The sequence below is a fragment of the Sus scrofa genome, chromosome 2 (assembly GCF_054392235.1).
Source record: "Sus scrofa isolate SSC_HxYL_T2T_F1_AM1 chromosome 2, Sscrofa_HxYL_maternal_Yorkshire_Landrace_v2.0, whole genome shotgun sequence".
In the NCBI taxonomy this organism is placed as follows: domain Eukaryota; kingdom Metazoa; phylum Chordata; class Mammalia; order Artiodactyla; family Suidae; genus Sus; species Sus scrofa.
The window spans coordinates 7,457,049-7,481,694 of record NC_139384.1 but is presented as its reverse complement, the minus strand read 5'-3'; the positions used below and the strand labels follow the sequence as shown (position 1 = coordinate 7,481,694).

The 24,646-nt window shown below is 55.9% G+C and overlaps 1 protein-coding gene across 50 annotated transcripts in view; it reads right to left on the bottom strand.

The window, feature by feature from the left end:
• Positions 1-19,258, bottom strand: part of NRXN2 (neurexin 2) — a 100,124-nt gene extending 80,866 nt beyond the window's left edge. For 38 of the 50 annotated variants that reach the window (XM_085009930.1, XM_021082873.2, XM_085009931.1 and 35 more), the window contains exons 1-3: positions 18,293-19,155; positions 5,329-5,346; positions 392-421 (exon numbers count right to left, since the gene is read on the bottom strand). In XM_085009930.1, the coding sequence (XP_084866056.1) occupies positions 392-421; positions 5,329-5,346; positions 18,293-19,016 (772 nt within the window). In that variant the 5' untranslated portion in view covers positions 19,017-19,155. Of the gene's footprint in view, positions 1-391; positions 422-5,328; positions 5,347-18,292 lie in introns of all 50 variants that reach the window. The other 12 variants (XM_085009917.1, XM_085009938.1, XM_085009928.1 and 9 more) reach the window with 2 other exon arrangements.
• Between the last annotated feature and the right edge of the window lie 5,388 nt (positions 19,259-24,646).

Below are 24,646 nucleotides of genomic sequence, written 5' to 3'. Positions count from 1 at the left end.
ATGAAAGAGAAAGAAAAAAAAAAAAAAAGCAAGATACACTATCAGGAAAACGCCAAAAAAAAAAAAAAAAAAAAAAAAAAGTGGCTGGAGACAACGGCAGGAGTTCAAACATCTCTTGATGTCAGAAACCAAGGTGAGATGAGGGCGGATGGCGTGTGTCGGGGAGGGGGAGAGGGGTGCGCACACACGGGAACCAGCCCCCCACCCCCGCCCCAGCGCTGGGAAAAAAATAAAGACATGGCAGAGGAAGGGCAGGAGGGAGGCAGGACAGGTGGAGAAGGGGCAAAGGGCACGGGGTGAGGTGGCGGGGGTGGGGGGGGGACAGGAAAATCCAGGCGCAGGTGGGGGTCATCCAATCCGATCCAAACCAAACCAGAACTTCAAACCATACCTTCGCTGTTTAACGTCAGGTGAGCCGGACCTTGGAAAGGGGAGGGAGAGAAAGAAAGAAAGGGAGAAACAAAAAAAGAAGAAAAAGGAAAGAAAAGGGGAAAGAAACAAAGAAAACACGAGTCATCAAAATCAGCCAGAGAGAGGGGAGAAAAAAGCTTTCCTGCCACAATTTAAAAACCCTTTTTAACTTGTGACAGACATCGGGGGAAAGCCCCCAGCCCAGAGCTGAGGGAAGGGGCCCCGATGCCGAGACAGTGGGTAGAGGGCGCGAGAGGGGGAGACAGAGAGAGAGAAGGGGGGCCGGGGGGGCGAGCGGGTGCGGGCAGGACCAGAGGAAGGGGTCGGGCAGGGAGTCACTGCGGGGGGAGAGAAGGTTTTGGTTTCTTTTTTTTTCTTCTTGCCGGAAAAAAAAAAGGAAAAGGAGGAGAAGCATGAGGCTGGGAGGGCTGCTTTTTCCTTTTTCTTTTTTTCTTTTTTTTTTTTTTCTTCCGGGAGGCGGAGAGAAAAAAAAAAACGGTCAACGAGAAAAACGATTCGGATGGAGGAGAAAATAAAACACGACACAAAAATCAAAGCCACCTGGAGAGAGAGAGAGTGTCCTGTTAGCATGGGGCCGAGTGGGCAAGGGAGCGCCACCCGCCCTCACCCCAGCCCGTTGTGCCCCACGAGCCTGGCAGGGACCGGAAAACGGGGCTCTGAGGACCTGGGCCTAGGGGGGCTCTCCCACCAAAGGGGGCTCTGGAAAGGCACCTGTCCAGGTCCGATCCCCCCCTCATCATGGTCCCCCCCCCATAGCCACCATATGGGCAGCAGGCACCCTGCGCACCTGGGCTCTACGAGGAAACTGGACTTCGGGGGACAAAGAGCAGCAGCAGGTGAGAGGAAGCAGAATCTAAGGAGATGCTGGAGCAAGCACGGCGGCCCGGATCCTCCCGCAGGACCAGAGACCAGGCTGGCGCTCACGGACAGCAAGGACCCATGAGCACAGCCACCACCCGGTGGGGGGAGCACCAGCTCCCTGAGAGGTTGACACACCTCGTTTGAAACTATCCTACAGACCCCCTTTCTCTAATCAGGCCCTCTCTGAGGTGACCCAAAAGCTGAGTTTTGAAAAGAGAAGACAGAAGCGCTCCATCCAAGACTGAGAGCAAGAATGGCTGGCATGTCTTTCAGGGTGGCCTTGGTCCCTTGAGAGAGTCTGGTCAGCCCAGCTGTGGGGGACCAGGAGCCCAATCTCCCAGCGAGGCTGGTGGCACCAGGCCCCTCAGCTGGGTTGAGACCCCAGCTGTGAGACCCCAAGGCTCCCTGAGGTGACCAGCCAGCCCCACCAAATCCCAGCCCTCACGCTCCGCACACCTGCACCCCAGGTGTCTGGCCAAGAGGTTGGGGAAGGAAGGGCCCCCCTGGGGTACCACGCGGTCCTTGGAAATCAGCTCAGCTGCTGTGGCCTGTGAGGTGTGGGCCCTGGGGGCGGAAAGCCGGGACCAGGACGGAAGGTGGGGTAAAGCACTCAGGCGTCTCTGGGACGAGGCTGAGGGCCAGGGTGCCTGGGCTCCAGGAGGAGAGGCAGCCAGGAGGCCAGAAGGGCACGTCCAGTGGCCTGTGGAAGACGCACTGAGATGGCCTCTCGGGCAGGCACCCTCGGTCCCACCCCACCTCTGTGTCTGAGGCCAATTGGAAGAAGGGGCCACGGCCCCCAAGGGCCACCTGGGGACAAAACAGCTCCTGGGAAGACACAGTTTTGTCCTCAAAACAGCAAGGGCCCTGAGCATCTGGACTGAGTCCTTATTCCTTGCTCTGAATGCCCCCCACTCTTTGCCCAAGAACTACCAGCATTTTCTTCCAAACCCCCTAAATCCAGGACCCAGACCCAGGCCCTAACCCCTCATCCATCTCTTCCAGGCCCAGGAGCCAAGTGCCCTATGAACCTGCCTTCTGTCCCCACAGGCCTGTGCCACTGCTGGAGAGGAGCAGCATCTCTGCCTCGCAGACCCTTCCACTGCCCAGCTCCCAGCCAGCCTCATTAGCATGCGGCACTTTCCCTCTGTCGCCACGGCAACCAGCTGCTCAGCTCCCTCAGGCGTGACAGTAGCAGCCATCCTGGGGAAGGGGAGGCCGGCTCCCTGCCCTGTCTACCCGAGGCTCAGCCCAGCCTGGCCCCAGGGTGCTCCCCCTAAAGCCTGCCTCTCTGCCTGTCCTGGAATCTCTGCCCCACCCCCGTCCAGCCCCGCCCTACCCCCCCACCATTTCCACCTGTGGCATCAGCCCCTCCTCCCACCATGGAGAAGAGGCTGGCAGTGATGGATGGCATTACCAAGGGTCCTTTCCTAGGGCACTTTATCTGGCTGCTTCTGGGTCTTCTCTCCCTGATACAAAAGGCAAGAGGGGAAAAGCCGGGGCTACTGGGATCCCCACGAGGAGATGCTGGGCAGGGCCTGGGGGAGCGGGAGGGTGGGGTTCCTGAGAGAAAGCTAGGCCTGAGGCTCAGCGTTGAAGGAGAGGAACAGAGGGTGAAGGCACAGAGGACTCAGAGATCTGAAGAGGGACCTGCAGAGTCCGGAGTGCAGTGCCCCCGAGGAGACCCACCCCGTGAAGCCACACCTGCCAGGCCCACGTCCCCACTCTCAGCCTCACCCCCTTACTCTCCTACCAAAACCCCAGGGAGGACCAGCAATGAAAGGAAAGAAGATTCTAGGGGGAAAGATTGTGAGACACACAAGCAGCTGTGTCACAGAGACATGTGGATGCCTCACATCCCTGGGTTTACACACACGCACACACGCACACACACACACCCGCACATGCACAGCTTCAGACACACAGCCCGGCACAGCCACTGAGATGCAGGTGCGCACAGGGCCACGCTCAGACCAGCAGACCACCTCGCTGCCCCCGAGAGCTAAGTGACGTCCACAGGTCTCGTTGCCTGCTTGTCCCCAAAGCCTGGCTTCCAGTCTTGTCCCTCTCCTCCACCTGTTTGGAGAAGAACTGTTCCCTTTTCCCTCCCCTCCAGCTCCAGGCCGCACTCCTCCCCTCAGCAGCTTCTTCTCCAGGCCCGGCCGCTCCCGCCTCTACTTCTCCCTCTCCTTCCTCCTCTGCAACCCCCCCAGGTGCTCTCCTCCACCCCTTCCCCTCTCCCTTCCTCCTCCATCCCTTCCTTTGTTCCGGAGGAGACATGACATCAGAGCAAGTAAAAGTCACCTCCGCACTCAATCTTATCTCCAGCCCCCAGAAGGCTGCGTCCACCCAGACGCTCAGCGCCCCCCCTCACACTCACAGAGGTAAACACCGCCACACGGAGGGGGACGCAGACAGGACAGAGGTGACGCAGATGCCCCTACAGAGGCGCCGAGATGGGGCCACGCCACGGAAGACACGATGCTGGAGTGCACACACCTCCACACACACTCAGACACACGTGCACAAGCAGACGTGCACAAAGGCACCCAGACATGACAGAACAGCAGAGCTGCATCAACACATGTGCACGCAGATATGCACACACACACACATGCACACACACATGCACGCACATGAATGCACACACGGGTGCCTGCCCACAGGCCAAGAAGGGACCTCAGAGAGACAGAGACGGGCCAAACAGTGGACACCATGGGGGGAAAGGATTCCAGCCCCACTCTCACGCCGAGGGCCCCTCGCCTCCTTTCCTCTCCCGGATCCCTGCGTCCAGGGCAGGGCCTCCCCAGGAGCTCCCAGCCCAGGGCTGCCCAGTGCCTCCGACTCCCACTGCTCCAGGAAGAGAGCATGGGGCAGATCTGGAGACGGGGATCCTACCTGCCCTCTCTACGGGGCCCACCTGAGCTCCCCTGCAGCCCAGACTTCAAGCCTGGACCATCGCTCCCAGTCTTCCCTCCCTGACCTGGCCCACGTCAAAGAAGGAAAAGAAACAGGGAAAGGCACAGCGAGAGAAGAAGGTTCAGAGAACAGGAACCCAGGAGAGCCTGGGGAAGGACAGAGACGAAGAGGTCCAGGGACAGAGCCGTGGAGAAAAAGAGAGGCAAAGACAAAGACCAGAAAGAGAGAAAAGGCAAATGAAACAGAAGACAGGGACAGAACAAGCAGAGACCCCAAGGAGAGGCCCGCTCCCTGCCGTCCCCTGGCCTGGGCTGAAGGACGAAGCAGACCACTCCGACGTACCAGCCAGCGGCACAGGAGCTGGGGGTCGGCGGCGAGGGCACAGGGCGAGAAGCTACCACCTGGCCCACACCCCCTGGCCCCGGCCCTGACCCTCCACCCCCTGCCTGCACTCTTCAGACCCCAGACCAGGTTCTACCCAAGCACCACCGCCAGCCCCACCCTGGCCCCTGGCAGTGCGGCCTTGCTAAGCTTCCTCAGCTGGACTGGGCAAAACACATCTCAGTCATTTCTGGACACTTCTTCTTTTTTTTCTTTTTTTCAGGGCCGCACCCACAGCATATGGAAGTTCCCAGGCTAGAGGCTGAATCAAAACTGCAGCTGCCGGCCTACACCACAGCCACTGCAACACGGGATCCAAACCGTGCCTGCAACCTACGCCACAGCTCACGGCAATGCCGGATCTTTAACCCGCTGAGCAAGGCCAGGGATTGAATGGGCATCCTCATGGATACCGGTTGGGTTTATTACCACTGAGCCACAAAGGGAACACCTCATTTCTGGACACTTCTGAATCCTCCGCCCCCTTCCCTCCAGCTCCCCTACCCCTTCTGGTCTCCTCCCAGGGAAGAAGAAAGGGCCCATCGGGCAGTGGAGGGGCTGCCTCCGCCAGGCAGTTCTCCGCAGCAAATTGTAAAGAGGGACCGGGCAAGAGGCGGGGCCGAGGCAGCCAAGAGGACATCCAGACATCCTTCCCCGGGGGGCCCATACATGGGGGGGGAGCCAAGAGGACCCCAGGCCATTGATCCGCCACCCCAGTGACCAAGAGGCATCACTCACCTTCCATGGGGTGCTCCTCTAGAGGCCAGCCAGGTTCAGGAAGGGGAGGCAGAGAGAAAGAGAGAAAAGGAGGCTGTTAGCCAGGGTACCAAGGACAGCGCTCCAAGCTGCATGATGGGAGGTGGGTTCAAGATCCCCTGGCCCGCCCGCACTCGCCCAGACACAAGTCACCCGACCTAGAAGGCCCAGCAGGGAAGAGACAGAGACCAAGCTGTCCCCTGAGTCAGCGCCTCACACACAGGGTCACACAGGCCAAGGGGACGCCAGCCTCAAGTTACATTTCAGGAAACTGAGGCCCCAGACAAGGAAGTGACCACTCAAGGTCACAGGGGGAATCGGATGCAGGACCAGGAGCAGCAGTCAGGTGTCCTGACTCCCCCAGCGTGCTCCTCTGAAGAGACAGATGGGGACACGCTCGTGAGGGCTCACCCTGTGACGCACTGACACACAAAGGCACTTAGCAATGCAGAGACATATATAATCATTACAATCTGTCACACAACTCACACCTGAAGCCTTTGCACAGTCGGACCCACAACTCCCCACCCCCACCGGCCCAGGGGAGGAAAGTCAGCTGGATGCAGTCAGAAAACACAATCCGGCCTCAAAGTGCTGTGTGACTCCCGTCCCAGTTGCTTAGTCTCTCTGAGCCCCCAGTACCTATTCTGTAAAAATGAGAGAGGTGGATTAGATCTCATCTGAAACCCTTTGAGGCTCTGGTTCTGTGATGCCGGGAAAAATGCCTTTTCAACAGCTGGCTGAGGTGTAGGGCCCCCAGGCTGGATGGGGCACTTCAGTGGTGGAAGGGGTTCAGACTGGGCGCATCCCTCGGTCAGGCCACAGGCCTTGGAGCAGTCAGCTCCTCACCCCTTAGGGGCCTGCCTGGGCCTCCCTGGGGCTCATCAAATAGGTCAAGAGAGAAGATAGAAGGCAAAGAGAAAAGAGGCAGTTTCTTCAACTAAGCTCAAGCAGGCTGGGCTCCGGCTCTGCAAGAAGCCAAGGCCCCTCTCCTAACATTTCTGCCCACCTAGAGGGAGCCTTCCCAGGAAGCATGGGGAGGGAAAAAGACCAGCTCGACCTACAAACACACAGACCCAACACTCACACACACACACACACACACACACACACACACACACACGCACATGCACACGCACACGGACCCTGGGAAACCCACATACACATGCAAACGGCAGTCGGTACACACTCAGGCCCGAGTGCACGCGCCTCCTCCTACTCCGGCCTCGCTTTGTGCTCTTTGCTCATCCGCTCTTAGGGGGTTAGTTACACCCCAGAAACACACACTGTCATTTGTCACACCTTATACCATCCCCACAATACACACACACACACACACACAGGCTTGATGCAGGATCGATACCACACTGTGAGCTCACACATAATATGAGAAACACACCCCACCCCAACCCGCGGGCCCTCCAGTGGCTACAGACCCCCCCCCACCAGCCCCGCTGCCGCAAATGAGCACAGTTCCCTTTTTTCTCTCTATGGATCCATTGATCTATTTTCTAAGCCTGCACACGCAAGCCTTTAGGTATCTACATGTGTTACAAACACCCCACTATACAACCCAGAGTTTCTTGTACCTGACAGCTGCATCCCCCAAAGCCATGGATGCAATGATTTCCTTAAAGAAACGGGATCACATTCCATTTACGGAGGGGGAGGGGAGCTGGGGGAAACCCTTGGGCTCCTGTGAGCAGCCCTATGTCTGGATCGCTTTGGCCCCAGCATGCTCAGGCCCTGCCAGTGAGCACACTCTCCTCTCCAGCCCCTGCAGAAACAAGGAGGCACAGGGGTTCCAAATAACCCAATGCGGCGGGGGGTTTCGAATCAGAGTCCCACCTGCCACAACTGCGGGTCCTGCTACAGTCAGGAAGGTGAAACAACCGAGTGTGGTTCGCTGCCTGCAGGAGTCTCCTCTCTCCTGCCTTCCTAGAGAGGCACCTGGGGGGTCACCTGCCTCTCCTCCTCCGACGCCCTTCGCTGTCTGCCGATTCACCTGCGCCCCTTCCCTGTTGTCATGGGCCCCTCCAGGCTCAGCCCTGTGCCCTCCACACTCCTCTTTCTACTCCTGCCCTCCTCCACGAGAGCTCACTTTTGTGGCTGAGGGACCCCCCAAACCTGTATTTGCAGCCCCAGCCTCTTCCCTGGAGGCTGGTCCTACACCCCCCACCCCCGTGCGCTCAGCAACCACTCTGCTCCTGCCATCCCGTCCGCCACTAAGGCCAGCCCCGCAACCAAGTGCCCATTTCCCTGGTTCGGCAAAGGCACTGCTTTCAATCAACACTTCCTGAACCCCCACGATGTGCCCCACACTGTGCCTGGCTCCAGAGGCCACATGCTGGGCATTGTCAGCATCAGCTTCACGGCAACCTTCACAGGCTCAGCGTGTTACCCACTTCCTCGACACAGAAAAGGACACTTGCCCAAAAGCACAATCTCACCTCTGCCTTTGTCCACTGCACTCCTAGGTCATCAGAGCCCCCCCACACCCCCAACCCCGTTTCCTGCATTAGCCTCCTGCTGGCTGGTCCCTTCCCATGCCCAGCCTGGCTCTCTCGGCACAGGAACCAGATACACCTGACCAGGTACTGCTGTGGTCAATACACATGTACACACACACACAGGCACGCACACACACTCAGACCTTTTTGGTGGCTCAGACACAAACCTCTCTGTGATCTCTGCCACCTGACCTCAGGGAAGCCCTGTCTCATGGGCTGGATGTCCTCATGTCCAAGATGGACCCCAATACCCTCCCCCCAGCCCAGGAAGCCTGCTTCTCCTGCCCGAATCCCTGATCACATCAGGCACCCAGAAATCAGCCTTGCTCTTTTTTTTCATCCCAATCGCCAGGTCCTACCAGGTCTACCTTTTAAAACCCTAAAACTTCGACTCCACTCCTGGAAACACTTTTCATCCCTTTATCTCCATCAGCACAGCCCCAGGGCCAGACCCTCATCAAACCCATTTAATGATCTTCTTAAATGATCTCCCCCAACAGCCGGTCTTTTCACCCTTCAATTCACAGGGCGAGCCCCACCAAGGCGGTCCAACCAAGTCAGGAACCTGCTTAGAACGCTTCAAGGTATCCCTTGAAGAACCTGGAGGATCAAATCCAATCTTCTCAAGAAAGTCCATTCAAATTTGACCAGATTGGCCTCCCTCCAAGCTCCTTTTCTGCAACAATCCAGCTCCAGCCACAGCCAGTTTCTCCGGGCTTCCCTAACCTGCCACGTCTCTGCACATACCCATTCCCTCAGCTTTGAAACACCCACCCAGCCTCACTCCTCTCATCCTCAGCTGCCTGAGAAAGTTGACTCCTGCCTTAGGACCAGGTCAGTGGGTGGTGGTCTGTGTTCTGAACTGACTTCCCCGACAGAACTAGCCACCCCTTCTTTGCGCCCATTCTCAGTAAGTAGCTCATGATATTATTTCACTTATCGGATCTCTGTTGTGATTATGTTTCCATGTCTGCTTCCTGGCTGGACTGCGAGGTCTCCAAGAGCAAGGACAATGTCTCATTCATCTCTCTCTATCCAGCTGCTGGCACAGTCCCTGGCTCAGAAAAAGGCATGTCTGTGTTTGTTGAATGAATACAAAGTAAAAAGTGAACGTTTCTCACTTACTGAGTACTGAGTGTGCCTGGCTCTTTCCATGCATCGTTTCACTACTATCCTGTCAATAGATAGTGCTATTATTCCCTTCAAGAGATGGGGAAATCGAGGCTCAGAAAGTGGAAGAAACTTACCCAAGGTCACACTGCTGGCGAGGGATAGAGTCAAAATATGAACCCCAAACCTGTCTGCCTTTAAAAGTTCCAATGGGGGAGATCCCACTGTGGCGCAGCAGGCTAAGGATCTGGCATTGTCTCTGTGGCAGTGAGGGTTCCATCCCCAGCCCAGCACAGAGAGTTAAAAATCGCAGCTGCAGCTTGGATTCAATGCCTGGCCCAGGAACTTCCATGGGTGTAGCAAAAATAAAAAAATAAAAATAGGAGTTCCCGTTGTGGCTCCAGAGTAATGAACCCAACTAGTATCCATGAGGATATGGGTTCAATCCCTGGCATCACTCAGTGGGTTAAGGATCCAGCGTTGCCATGAGCTGTGGTATATGTCAAAGACGTGGCTTGGATCCCAGTTGCTGTGGCTGTGGTGTAGGCAGCAGCTGTAGCTCCGATTCAACCCCTAGCCTGGGAACTTCGATATGCTCTGGATGCAACCCTTAAAAAAAAAAAGACAAAAAAAATACAAAGAGGAGTTCTCGTCGCGGCTCAGTGGTTAACGAATCCCACTAGGAACCATGAAGTTGCAGGTTTGATCCCTGGCTTTGCTCAGTGCGTTAAGGATCAGGCGTTGCTATGAGCTGTGGTGTAGGTCACAGACACGGCTAGGATCCCGCGTTGCTGTGGCTCTGGCCTAGGCTGACAGCTACAGCTCCGATTCGACCCCTAGCCTGGGAACTTCCATATGCCGCAGCAGTGGCCCAAGAAATGGCAAAAAGACAAAAAATAAAAATAAAAAATAAAAAGTAATAAAAATAAAAGTGGGCTACATTCTTGGCCAGCAAGTCAAGACTTCGAGATGCTGGCTTTCATCTGCAGTTCTGATTTCATTTCCCACCAGGCACACGCACACCGAACCATCTTGGTCAGATACACTCAACTCACATCCCCTCGACTCCTCACTCAGGCCGATCTCCTAGAGGGAAAGCCCTGGCCTTTCCTTGCCACCTCCGCAAATCTCTCTCAGTCATCCTTCGAGATCTGGCCAAGTCCCACCTCCTCCTTGAAGCCTTCGCTGACCACGAAGGTTAATCATCACAGTCGCATTTATCGATCACTTACAATAGTACCTGGCATATTGGAAAGGGTTTCCATGTATTAACCCACTCAATCCTATCAACAAGAGTTCTCATTGTGGCTCAGGGCGTTAAGTACCTGATGTAGTCTCTGTGAGGATTCAGGTTCCATCCCCGGCCTCCCTCAGTGGGTTCAGGATCCAGAGTTGCCACGAGCTGCAGTGTAGGTCACAGATGCAGCTTGGATCCAGCGTTGCGGTGGCTGTGGTGTAGACCGGCAGCTGCAGCTCCAATTTGACCCCTAGCCTGGGAACTTCCATATGCTGCAGGTGTGGCCCTAAAAAGAAAAAAAATGCTAATGACAGCACATGACCTCCATTTTACAGAGTAGAACACTGAAGAACAACTCGATTCAGCAAACGGTCCAAGTTCACACAGGTAGTGAGAAGCAAAATGGGGATTCAAGCCGAAAGCCCACACTCTCGACTGTCCTGCGTTGGAGTCTCCCCTGGGAGCATCTACCTCGTCTCTGGGCTCTTAAAGCAGTCGCTCCCCACACAGCTCTCTTGAGCTGTCCATCCCATTCTGCCTGGAGCTGTTTCCAACAGCAGAAACTCTCAGGAGCCCAGACATTAGATGTTAGAGCTGACAGTGATTCCACACGTGTGACCTCATTTACTCAATTTTCATACACGCAGGTCTTGACTGGCTCCCCAGAGGGCATAAACGCTACTGTCTTAGCTACTATGACCTCAGGACTGCAGCAGATTCATTATAAAGGACAGTGATGAAGACCAGAACCAAGAAAAGGTTCTGAGCAGCCCAAACCGACATCCTAAAAACTATGCATTAAAACCTGTTATCTTCTCACAGGACAGCCTCTCAGATCCCAGCCAGAATCCACTCCCTGTTAGGGACACACAATTCCAACATGCTGGGAATGCTGATTTCCAAGTTCACCAACAGAAACAGGGGCGAGGATAGGCACGGCTACCTGACAACTCCTTCTAAGGGTGGAGATGGCAAATCCAGAAAAAGCTAACACAAGAACTCCAAAGGACAGCAGTCAGGCATCGCTTCAGGCAGGGGCAAACCCCAATGAGGGAACCAGTGTGTGACAGTCTGGTGCCACACCAGAGAGGAATCAGGCCAGCCTGAGTCATCCAGAAAAGGTTAAATCACACTCCAAACATGCTTAGGGAGGCAGAGAGGTGTGCCACATATTTTAGAAAGATTTCCATCTGAAATGTGGTAAATGTTGGTGAGTTGTGTATCCTAATGGGAGACTGCCCCACTTTCTAGGGTTGAGTTCCCTCTGGAAGGCTGAGATTTTCCTGCTGGATTTCCACTGTCCTCTCTCTGTGCCCGGACAGCTGGCCGGCAAACACAGGAAAACCCCATCACACTCTGGCTGAAAGGTGAAGCCGTGATGCAAGGAATCTGGGGTGATTACTGGTTCCTGATGAACCTAAGTTCCTGATGCAGGTACTTAGGATCCCTAAGTACCTGCACTAAACCAAAGGCAGGCCCCCCACAGACACAGCTGACTGACCGCCTCTCCTTGTTGGCAACAGCATGGAGAAGGTGGGGGGCGACAGGCCTGCAGTCAGCTCAGGTTCAGATCCCGGCTCTTACATCTCACAGGGTGGCCATTGCCTTCAAGGCACCAAGCAAACGCCCACTAGCTGTCAGGCCCTGCTCCCTCCCCCCTGGACGTGTGATTCTAGGCTCTTTGCCTTCTAACTGCTCCTTTGCTGGGTCTGCGGCCCCTCCTTTCCCTCCTCCTCCCGAATGAGCCCCCTGAAGCCTCTTTGACCTTCTCCTTGGCCACTGCATCTGATCCCAAACTTCAAATACTCTCTCTCTACACACTGCAGCCCCTCCTTCAACTCAAAGCTCTGGGCTCACATTTCCAACTGCCTGGACCCCTCTGTCTGGGATCAGAAGAAGGGGGCTCCATCTGTGACCCAAACCTACTCCCCTGCCAACCTCCCCCTCCCCTTTCAACCACTCTCACCATCCTTCCAAACAAACCTCACCGTCTCTGCTCCTCCATGTGGAAAAGGCAGTCCTATGGCTTCGGTCTCAGCAGTGGCTGTCAACCACTGTTGCCACAGCTGTCACCACCCTTCCTCACGACTTCCCACGATAGCCAAGGTTCAGGGCCTCGACAGCACTTTCCAGAACATCTCCCAGCAGATTCCCCCACCGTGTAATTCTGCCCTCCATATTCCATTCCATTCCTCACTCCCAGCTTCCAAAATCCAGCTCTTATTAGTCACGGGCCTGCTCGAAATTCTTCCGTGGCTGCATTTACCAGCACCCTCTACGCAACATCCAACAAATGTTAGTTGGACGATGTAAGTTGAAATGCCAAGACCTGGTCTCAACCTTCTTCTCCTGCTTTAGGTTCCAGGTGTCCCCATACCCCTTGGTGCCCTTCTCCGTACATGACATAATTTCCCCCTCCTACACCTTTGTTCTTACTAGTTCCTTTGCTTGGCATGACCTCCCCAAACCAAGCTACTAATTGACGTTCAAGGCCAATCTTAAATAGCACACGTTTTATTACCAATCTCCCAAACTGTAAACTCTCCCCTTCTTCAAAACTCCGAGGGCCCCCTGCTTGTAATAGTAACTGCCAGGTACACCACTCGTTATGTACCAGTCATGCATTAAATTCCCACAACAAACATGTCAGATAAGCATGCTTATCCCTATATGACAGGTAAGGAAAAATGAGCCTGAAGGCTAAGTTCTCACTTGACTCACAGGCCTAGTGAGTAGAGAAGTCAGATTTAAACCCAGATCTGAGCCCCAGGAGTCTGTGCTTTAATCACAAGGCTACACTGTCTCACAGTATCACTTTGCATCTGGCTGCAAATACCATGCTGTTCTTTTGCTATTTTTTTTTTTTTTTGTCTTTTTGTCTTTTTTTTTTTTTTTTTTTTTTTTTTTTGTCTTTTTGTTGTTGTTGTTGCTATCTCTTGGGCCGCTTCCTTGGCATATGGAGGTTCCCAGGCTAGGGGTTGAATCGGAGCTGTAGCCACCGGCCTACGCCAGAGCCACAGCAACGCAGGATCCGAGCCGCGTCTGCAACCTACACCACAGCTCACAGCAACGCCGGATCCTTAACCCACTGAGCAAGGGCAGGGACCGAACCCGCGACCTCATGGTTCCTAGTCGGATTCGTTAACCACTGCGCCACGACGGGAACTCCCTCTTTTGCTATTATTTACTGAGCACGTTCTCTGTGCTGGGTACTATTCGAAGCCCTTTATGTGAATTAGCTAATTTAATTCCCATAACAACTCTGTAAGGTAGATACTATCATCCCCATTTTACAGATAAGGAAAACAGAGCAGAGAGAGCTTAAGTCCAAGGTCACTGCCCAGATAGTCTGAGTATAGAGTCTGTGTTGCTTTTTTTTTTTTGCTTTTTATGGCTGCACGTGTGGCATATGGAAGTTCCCAGGCTAGGGGTCTAATAAGAGCTACGGCTGCCAGCCTACACCACAGCTACAGCAACGCGAGATCCAAGCCGTGTCTGCGACCTACACCACAGCTCATGGCAAGGGCAGATCCTTAACCCGCTAAGCGAGGTGAGGGATCAAACCCGCATCCTCATGGATCATAGTTGGGTTCGTTACCACTGAGCCCCAAAGGGAAGTCCCCAGAATCTGTGCTCTTACCACACATTGGATGGCCTCTTCATCTGCTTCCCCAATTAAGCACTCAACTCCCACAGCAGCACCTTATTCACTTCTGAGTCGCCTTCAGCCCCCCACAAAAGGCCTATCACAAAGGAGGCCTTGACCACAACCGGTTGAACTCAACTCCCAACAGACTTACAAAACACACACTAGACCCACGCACCCCCTGCCAGCATGTGCGTTACCACTGGTTTCATTTCTCTCCCAAGCAAGGTACGCAACCTGACACTCCACTGCATACATCTGCACCCCCACTCATCTCAAGGTACCCCCCACACACCTGCACACCCCTCTTCCTTGATGACTTTTCAGCCTTTTTTCCCCACGCATGAGTGACACAAGGAGGAGTTCATGTGTAAAGCAATGCAAAGTCCCAGACTACTTGATTGCAGCCTTGGCAGACAATCAGCAGTGGTCCACACACACACTCAGTGACTCAAACCGAGCTCTGTCTTCAACCACCTGTGGCCAGACCCTCCCCAACTCCCAGAGGAAAGAAGTAGATTTCCCAGCATGGAGGTTCTCAGTCAATGGGTGAGCCCAGACCCAGAAGAGGAGGGGTTCGAAACGATCCCCAAATCCAGATGCACACCAAATACCGGAAGGCAGATCCACATGTGTTGCATACCAAGTGAAAACTATTTTTCCAAATAACCACAATGGCAAATATTACATCAAAGCCATCTAAAACTTTCCCTGGTGGCCTAGCAATTAAGGATTTGGTGTTGGCCCTGCTGGGCTTGATTTGATCCCTGGCCCAGGAATGTCTGCATGCCCCAAGCATGGCCAAAAATAAATAAAGGCGAAGAGCCTGCATTTCATCGAAAAATTAAAAAATTAGTGGAGTTCCTGTCGTAGCTCAGTGGAAACAAATCTGACTAGTATCGAAAAGGAAACAGGTTCAATCTCTGGCCTCACTCAGTGGGTTAAGGATCCAGCGTTGCCGTGAACTATGGTGTGGGTTGCAGACCCAGCGTGGATCTGGGGCTGCTGTGGCTGTGGTGTAGGCAGGTGGCTACAGATCCAATTTGACCCCTAGGTTGGGAACCTCCATGTGCTGGAGGTGCAGTTCTAAAAAGCACCCCCCAAAAAATTTTTAAATTAAAAACAAAAGTTTTCTTTAACTCACAGCAAGGAAAGCTTTTTTTTTTTTTTTTTTTTTTTGGTCTGCACCTGTGTCATACAGAAGTTCTTGGGCCAGGAAACAAACCCGCACCACAGCAGTAACTAGAGCCACAGCAGAGAAAACACCAGATCCTTAATCCCCTGAGCCACCAGGGAACTCCTAGTAGCCTTGTGTCATCTATTTTTACAATAAATCGATATAAAAATAACTACTACTATTTGGAAGGGGTACTATGATTTAATGACTTTTTTAAATGTCCTCTCTCTCAGGAAAAGCAGATAACAATGAAGCAAATGTAATTTCCAGGGAGGCTTGAGGCATCTGGCCCTGATCAGGAGCCAGACCTGGTCCCCTTAAAGGCATCCTACCCCAACCCCAATACTCAAGGGTGGGAGCTCATTCCTTTCCTCCTTGGCTGGGTGAGAAGATACTCAAAGAAGTGTAATGAGCACTTTGTGATATCCTGTGCTCATCCAGGAAATAAAGAACAAATATACGGGGAGAGAATGAGGTTATGGGTGGGAGGCGAATCAGTAGAGCTGTCATTGTGCCTGTCATCTCCACGTGTAATCAGTGTTTATCAGTGTTGCCAACCTTCACGCCTACCCACAATGTGTATCTGAAAATAAACACATATATATTTTCATATATACATACAGCCTTACCTCAAGCCTTCAGTCTATCAAAGGCTTGTTAATATCTCTTCATTCATCCCATAGATCTTTAGCAAACACCTACTAAGTGTCAGATACTACATTAGGTACAGGGAATTCAGAGATGTATATCCCTACTGTTTTATCACAAAGCACAACTCTCTCAACAAACCCTTCCTCTCTCTCTCTCTCTCTCTCTCTCTCTCTCTCTCACACACACACACACACACAATGGTTCAGATATGCAGCTGCCTCTCACAGCTCCAACACAGCTGAAACAAACATTCATCTGCCACACATTCAGCACATAAACATATGACACAACCACCCCTGTCACACACAGGTACTCAAACACATCTCTGACACAGAGCCACACAACCTGCACTCAAAAGCACACATTCTTGTTTGGCTCACTAAGAGCCTCCGGCCAATGAATCCTTTCAGAGAATGGATACAAGGTTTCTGGTGGACCAGGGGACCTCTGGTTGCATTTTTCACACACCCTGGCCCAACTCTGCAACAGTGAAACCAAGGACCCGTTACTGCAGCTTCTATGTAGCTCAAATTTCCCTTCCATCCAGCTAGATGGATGGTACATCCTCTCTTCTTAGGAAGGTTTGGTTGGAGGGGAGGGGTCATAGGGACCAGAGAATCAAGTTAAAAATCATGAAAGAGGCCTCAAAAAGTCCAGGTGTCTTACTGAGGTCTCACGTGAAAACACACGCACGTGGATACCACACATGAGCCCACGCCCTCACACTTGTGTACTACTCACTCTGCTAGGCACTGGACTTCTATCTGCAAACACTACGTTTCAAACAGACCATTGGCACATAATATACACACTGCCAGACTCACGCACCTCTGCATGCAAGCAAACACACACAGACACACAATTTCACAGTTTAGGGAGCACCTGCACTCCTTGGAGAAAAGGCGAGAAGGTGTCAGATTAACTTAATACACACAGTTCCTGAAAATACATCCCACATCCTTGTACAAATAACCCCCCCCTCCCGAGCAATCCCCAAACCTGCCTGCTGTATTCCTCTACACAACTGCAGATACATAATCAAAATACTGGGCAAACGGCAGACTCTTCCCAAGCCCAGGGCCACACCTGCAGACGTGGCTCCTCCCACGATTGTCCACAGGATCCCAGCCGGGAAGACACCATCCCCAAAGCGGTCCCAGGGCCCCCGCTAGTCTGAGGGCACACACCACACGGGCACACACTCCCCAAAGACCCTACCTCTTGGAGTGCAGACACCCCCACAACTGTTAAGTGGCCCACAGCTTCCAGGGGTGCTGGGGGAGAGGAAAACTCGTCTGTCTGCACACCTGACAATGGCCGCCAGCCGAGGACTGACCGGGGAGGAAGGAGATGAACGGATGGGGACCCTCTCCCCGACTCCGCAGCCAGACCCAAGTACAACAGGTACTTCAACACCCTCCTTCCCTCCATCTCACTAACCCCACGCCCCACCCCAGGCCTGGTGCCCCCCTCGACCTTGTCCCCTCACTTCGACCATCGCTGCCAGGGAGCTGGCGGAACCTCTCCCTCCCTTGGCCTCCCTTTCGGGTCCCAATTCCATATTCAATTCTATATTCCAACGTCCTCACCGCCCCTCTCCAGCCTCCTAGTCTCCCTTCCAAATCCCACGCTCGCAAAGGTGCCAGTGTTTAAACAGAAGCTTCCACTTCCAGCCTCTCACCCGGGAGAGACGACCGGCCATCTTTTTTGCTCCCCACCAAACCCCGGCAACTCTAGTCACGAGCCTGAGAGGCCTCGGCCACCCTCTCCCTCGGGCTTCCTTCAGTCACGAAACACTCGATTCCCGCCTCCTGGTGCGCGCAGTCAAAGCCGCGCCATCCGCACTCGCCCGCACCTGCCCCAGCACGCGCCGTCCCGCCCTTCTCCCCAAACCCACCGCCCTCACGCCGGGCCGGGCCCGGGGGTCTAGGTCCTGGCCTCTCAGGCAGTGCTTCCCGCCCACCCGCGGCTCCTCCCAGCCTGCGGCCCCGCCCGCCCAGGCCCCGCCCACTCCGGCCCCACCCACGACCCTCGCAGGCCCCGCCCCCCGTGCTCACGCTCGCGTCTCTACGCATAGCTGAGCTGTACAAGCCCCACGCGGTCTTCAGGGCCCTCGCAAGCCCGCGACCTTACGCCGCCAACGTCCCCCCTTACAAGGCCCCACCCATCGCCTCTCGATGGCCCCGCCCACAGAGAGCACATCCACCGGCCCTCACCTGCGTTGGTCACCCACCCGACCCACACGCCCTCAAGCGCTGGACCTTCCTCATCTCGCCAGCAGGACCCGACTACACAAGTCCCCACAGGATCCCCACTGGGGGACGAGGGAGGTGCACTGGCTGGCCTCCCAAGGCCGCGCCCACGCTAGCCACGCCCACGCCAACCTGCAGCACCCCTCGGCTCCTGCTGTTCAGTGGCTGACCGTGCAAGCCTTCTCTTTGGGACGGGCATCTTCACACGCCCCTCACAACCCTCGCGTGCTGGTACACACTCTCACTCGCCCTCGTGCCGGAACCTGCGAGCCGCAGGAGCCCCCACAGACCTAGATCCCGGGAAAACTCTCCCGCCCCTCATTCCCGCGCCCAGGTGCCCTGCGGCCGCTCCCCCTGACTCACCTTCGCTGCAGAACTTGCCGCCGAAGCCCGTGTGGCTGCAGTCGCAGCCCACCTCGCCGGGGGCCAGCACGGTGCAGAGGCCACCGTTGGCACAGGGGTTGCGCGCGGGGGCGCACAGCGGGTCGGCGGCGGCGCCGCGCAAGCCCTGGCTGCCCAGCAGCGCGGGGGGTCGCTCGCCCAGCTTCAGGTTGGCCAGGAGGCCGCGGAAGGGCGGCTCGTACTTGACTGTGCTGAGCGTGAGCGCCGAGAGTCGCACGTCGGGTGGGATGCCTCCCACGAACAGGTCGCTAGCCACCTGCATCTCCCGCCGCTTGGAGCGCACCTCGGCGGCACGGGCCTCTCCGTCCACCGCCAGGGCCGTGCGGCGTGCGTCGCGGGTCAACAGCACCATGTGCCAGCGGTCGTCGGCCACTGGAGTGTCCAGTTGCAGCGTGGCGGGCTCGGCGCACGAGAGCGTGAAGCGCAGCCGCAGGCGCCCGTCCACCAGCAGTAGCTCCAGGAAGTCGCAGTCGCCGCCGTCGTCCAGGTAGAGCAGCAGCGCGCGCGTGGCGTTGGTGCGCAAACTGAAGCTGAGCTCGCCGCTGCTCGCAGCGCCGGCCCAGCGCGCGTAGCGGGCCCACTGCCCCGGACCGCCTCCGAACTCCAGGCCGCCCGCGCCCGCCGCCAGCGTCAGCAACAGCAGCAGCGGCAGCGACGGCGGCCGCCACGGGCTCCCGGGCGCCATGCCTCTGGCGGCCCCGGCCCCGCCCGGCCCCCGGCCCCGCTCAGGCTTCAGAGCCGCGGGTGCATGGGGCGGGGAGGGGGCCGGGCGCCCCCCGCGCCGAGCGGGGCTCCCTCGCCGGCTCACAGTGCCATGGGCTAGGCCGCCAGACAAGGCGCGCAGAGGCCGGGGTGCCGGCTTCCCCGGGGCTGCGGCGGAGGCGCCCCTCCCCCGGTGCGGGCTCCGACGGAAGATGGGGGAGGGAGGCCTGCGGGGAAACGGAGAGGAAAAGGTTAATGAGAGACTCCGAGGAGGGAAGGCGTTGGTGTCCGGCTCCCCCGGCCCCCCACCCCCGGCGCCCCGCACACCAGCAAGGGCTCAGTTGTTTCCCTTTAGGACTAGAGGATCCTGGCCAACCTCAGAGGGTCTCAAAGAAAGAGACACCCCACGACGTGGGTACTCGGGGCTCAACACTTGGCGGGTAGGAGATGACACTTACTAGGGCCATAATTGATTAGAGATGTGAACAGGTAGGGAGATAACACCTCAAGTCCAGTAGGTACCCACACGCCCTCACCCTTGCCTTCCATCAGGACCAGGGCCAGCTCCTGTAGGTGAGGCCTAGAGATTCCATCACCGCAGCCCTGTCCCCTCTGAGCCACCCCACCTTTGTGTATGGCTCCCACCACCAGCCAGGGCTCTCTCATCAGTTCCTGACGCTGGATAATGAAGTTGCTACATAATTCATTGGGATTAATTAAATGCCAATTTGTCAGTGTATCACTGGATAACCTGACCGGGAAGGGGGCAAGGGAAAAAAGCCAGTTAGGACCCAGGCATCCAGGTCCCAAGCTCTCTCTGTCCATGCAAAGACACAGGCATCTGACTCCGTGTCGCCAATTCCCCCCAAACCAAACATTCACCCCGTCCCTGGACTTCAACCCCTGACTCACCAGCCCACATCCTTCCTGAACCTAAATGTCTGTTACCTTCAACCGCCAGCTCCCGGGTCTTCAGCCTGGGACCTGGGTCCATACCTGGGTTCTCGTCACCCCTCATTTCCACCCTCCTCCCCATCCAGGGCTGGGGGAGCCACCAGGAGGCAGGCAGGCTCATTTGCATAAAATTGCCTTTCTGAAATGATTACCCTTGTAACGGGCTGTCAGAGAGCAATTTATACCCCATGCCAGGGAGGGGAATTTGCATCTCGTTAAACTCCAAGTCGTAATTATTTATATCCAACAACCCTCCTGAATATTGCATTGATTTTATTTTGGGGAGGGAGGAAGGGAAAGAGGTGGGGAGAACCCTGAGAGAGGAGCAGGGAAGGACCAGAGTTTAGGAAAAGATGGGAAAGGGGAGGGGAAGAGGAAGAAAAGAAATCTCACATGAAAAGTGACAGAGACAGACGAGTAATAGAGGAGAAAGGTGGCCTGATGGGGAGAAAAGGAAAGAGAAGATAGAGAAAATTAAGTTCCAAGTTGAAACAGCATTTGTCAAGGCCCTGGATGCTGAGTATTTTTACTAATGTCATTTTACTTAATCACTCTGAGATGTCCTATTATTCCCATTCACGACAGGGGAAGCCCACATAGGGAAGTCTAGGGACTTGGCCGAGGTCACATAGCCCTGCCAATGGGGAACTGGGACTTTGATCCACGTATGTCTGACTCCAGCATCTCCACGAAGGAAACAGAGGGCAGGGCAGCCACAGGTGCGGCTCAGAGAAGTGTGACCCACAAGAAGAGAAGAGGGGTGACTTGGGGAGAGAGAAGCTTGGATGTCTGTGGTTCCCCCCTACATGGCAGGAAGTTATGGGATGAAAGGAAAGAGAGAAAGCTGGGGGTCCCCTAAGAAGCCAGAGTGAGGGGTGAGCAGAGAGTCTTGGGAGGGCAGGGATGGTTGGAGGGATAAAGATGGGGCAGAGAAGCCCTTAGGAGGCTGGCCGTAAAGTCTGGGGAGCCATCTCCAAGAGAGCCTCAAAATCGAGCTCTCAAGCCCTTCCATCCAATTTCTTCTGACTGCTGTCCCCCGCCCCCACCCAGTCCTGTAGGCTCCAAGAGGCACCGGTCAGAGGGCTGCTCCATCCCAGGCAGGGAGGGAGGCCATCCAGGCAGGCAGCCCCCTCTCCCTCCCAGCTCTGTCGCGGTTTATATATAGCTTTGCCACTGCCTCTCCTCATTGGGTAATAGAGATAATTAACATGCGCGGGCTAATTAGCCAATCAAATTAAATGCAGCACCTGCTTCCAGCCTGATTGACGCCCTTACCCCCACACACATTCACCCTCGCCCCAGCCCAGGGCAAGGGAGAGGGACCCTCAGGCTTGGGGGAGGGAAAGACCAAATGCCCCCTCTTGTTCAGAAGGGACAGCCAGAGACAGCCAGGAGAGACACAGCCCCAGTGGCCGGAGAGTGACATCCTCCCGCCCTCCCCCAGCCCCCAGGGTCTCCGTCTCCAGCTGGCCTTGCCTCTCTCTCCCGGCCCCCTCCCCGACCCCGGACACTATTTTGGGGAGGGAATTAATTAGCTATCGATTTCTGCTGGCAGAGGGAAGAGGATTCCGTGCTGCTGTCCACTCTCCCCTCAGCTCAGGAAAGGGGGGGATGAGCTCCCCCGCCCGCCCCCCAGCCCAGTCCCATGGTCGTACTCATGTCCGCCACCCTCTTGAGAGGGGATCTTGCTCGCAAAGCCTAGAGGGAAAGCCTCCCTCACTCAGGAAGCTGGCAGAGGACAGAGAGTGAAGGAGGAGGAGGAGGCCTCCAGAGGCTCCAGACACCTGGGCCCTAAGAGCCGGAAGGAGTGTCCCCTGGCTGGGGGTGGGAGTGGCCGTGGCAGAGTGGATAAGAGCCCCGGAGGGGATGGCTTGGCTAGTCTCTAGGTGCCCAGAGGTGGGGGAGAGTGTGGCAACGGAGGAGCGCTAGGCACAGGCACGTGCCCCTGAGCGACACGGGGGCCAAGGCTGGGCCTGCCGCCCCTCAAGGCTCGTTACTCATTCTCCCCACAGCCCACAGCTCTGCAGTGCTGGCCAGCCTGGCTCAGTACCAGGGGCACGGGGGCTGCAGGGCCGGCCAGGACGAAGCTCCGGCCCTCCCTCTGTCCTCTCTCCAGGGACCCAGAGACCCTTGGGGACAGCCTGAGGCTTGTGAGGCAGAGAGATCCCCAAGAGGAGCCTGAGCTAAGCGGACACCTGGGTCCTCCCCCCCCACTGCCCGCACCCCACAATTCCCAGGAAAGCTGCTGCTTTTCATCGCTCTGTTCCCTTCCTTCAGCCTCCCCCACCCCAGGACCAAGTTCCTGCTGAACAGCCTCCAGCCCACCCCTCCTTCCAGGACACGGGGGTGGGGGGGTGTCCTGCTAACCTAGGACAATCCCTCCATCCTTCCTCAGCTCCTGGTACCCAAATCTCTGGCCTCAGATCTCCTCCCCCTGGGCCAAGGCCATTGCCTCACACAACTACATCAAGTAAGTGGTGTCCCCTGGAGTTGGGCAAGGCAGAGTTCCCTCCCCCAGGCTCATGCGATGCAGTGGATGCCCTGCTGCACCCACAGTGTCCAAGCCCCACCCCCCCCAGGCCGACTCTTCTCCAGTGGCCACTGCCAGCGCAGGGACATTTGCCAGAGCAGCCTTGGGACATCCTGCCTGCTGACTGACGTCAGTGCAGTGCACGCTGCCAGCCACTGCTGGCCCAGGGCCACTGTTCCTCTAGGGAGCTGACCTCTCCCCTGCCATCTGGGATTCTGCACCCAGCCGGCTCCCTAGCGCCTCTACCCACAGGGGGACTCTGTAATCTTGAGCCAGTGGTGGGCGCTAGAAGGGGTAGGGGTCGGTGTGACTCAGCTGCTCCAGGACCTCAACTCACTCTCTTCCCCCACAGCATCCTATCCACAGATCCTCATAAGCTGCAAGCCTCCTCTTCATCGCCCCACAGCCAGGTCAGCGCCCGTGCATCGGGGCTGCAAGCTTTAGGCTCCCCACTGTGCCACAGGGACCAGCCTGGATCTCCGCCATTAGATAAGTCTTGTCTTATCTAATCTTCCAGTTCTAGGAGGTAGTATTGTCACCCTAGGCTTACAAACAGGGCACCTGAGCTTTGAATGATGGATTCATTTGCCCAAATGCAGGTAAAGGGCCAGCTGGCTCCAGCAGTCACGGCCTTTCTTCTACCCTGCAACTTCGGGAGGCCACAGGGCGGTGTCAGGCTCAGAGCTCACCCGTCTCTGACCTGAACTTCACAGGGATGCCTGCCCCCTTCAGACAGCCCAGACTCCAAGTTTGCCCTGGAGATGAACAAATAGAGACCTCACAGCTCATGGAGTTTATCCCTCTTGTTTTTTCTTTTCCTTTTTCTTTTTTTGTCTTTTTAGAGCCACATTTGCAGCATTTGGAGGTTCCCAGGCTAGGGGTCAAATAGGAGCTACAGCTGCCGGCCTACGCCACAGCCACAGCAACTCGGGATCTGAGCCGCATCTGCGACCTACACCACAGCTCATGGCAACACCGGATCCTTAACCCACGGATCGAGGCCAGGGATTAAAGCTGCAAACTCATGGTTCCTAGCCGGATTCATTTCCACTGCGCCACAACGGGAACTCCCCTCTCGTTTTTTCTGAGAAGGAAACTGAGTCCCAGAGAGGAGCAGCAACTGACCCGGGGCCACGGAGAAGAGAAAAGTCGCTGGCCTTCCATTCCAGATGCTCCCCACTGTACCCACAATTCCACTCCTGAGCCTTCTAGCCTGACCAGCCCAGACTGAGTGAACAGATGTGAATCCAGGGTGAAATCGTCTCTACCCACCCTGGCAGAGTGCCTGGTCAGAGTGGCTCTTCTCTCAGTGGCCACTCAGCCCCTTCTCTGGCCACATCTCCAACACACACACACACATACACACACACACACACACACACACACACACAGAGCCATGGGAACGCCAGCCTCCCTCTGGCTCTCTCTCCTGATGCCAGCTCCCTCTCACGCCAGCTGGGAGTGTGACAGCAGGGGCCTCCCCCAGGCACCAGGGAGGAAGAGCTGGGTTTACACACATTCTGGTGGCCCCAGAAGGCAGCCCGTGGACAGGTGGGAGAAGTACGTGCTACAGGGAGGGAAATTTTGGCTCGAGCTAGAGAGAAACTTGCTGGCAACCCAAAGCATCCAACAGTGGAGTAGGCTGCCTCCGGGGGAGGGGGTGAGTTCCCCGTCTGTGGAGGTGTGTGAGCTGAGGCTGGATGACTACTGCTCAGAGAGGCTCAGAGGGGGCTCTTGAATCATAGGAGAGGGGACATCAAACTGTTTGAGCTCCGAGGGCCCTTTCAGTTGCCAAAGGTATTTGGGAAGGGTCCTCTCTCCTCCTGTGAATAGGTCTTACCTCCCCTTCCTGCTCCCTCCATCCAGCCCTCATGACCTAGAAGTGACAAGGGACGACCTCAGGCAGGTCCACATCCAGCCACACCTCAGCAGAGGGCAAGAACAAACCCAGACAGTGCAGTGCTTAGAGGCGCTGACTCAGGGGCATGGGTTCATGCCAGCACTACCCCTTTCTAGCTGTGTGGCCTTGGACAAGCTGCTTAGCTTCTCTGGGCCTCCATTTCCTTATGTGTAAAACAGAGATAATAGCGGTGTTGTCAAAATTAAGAGTTAATATATGTAAAGCACTT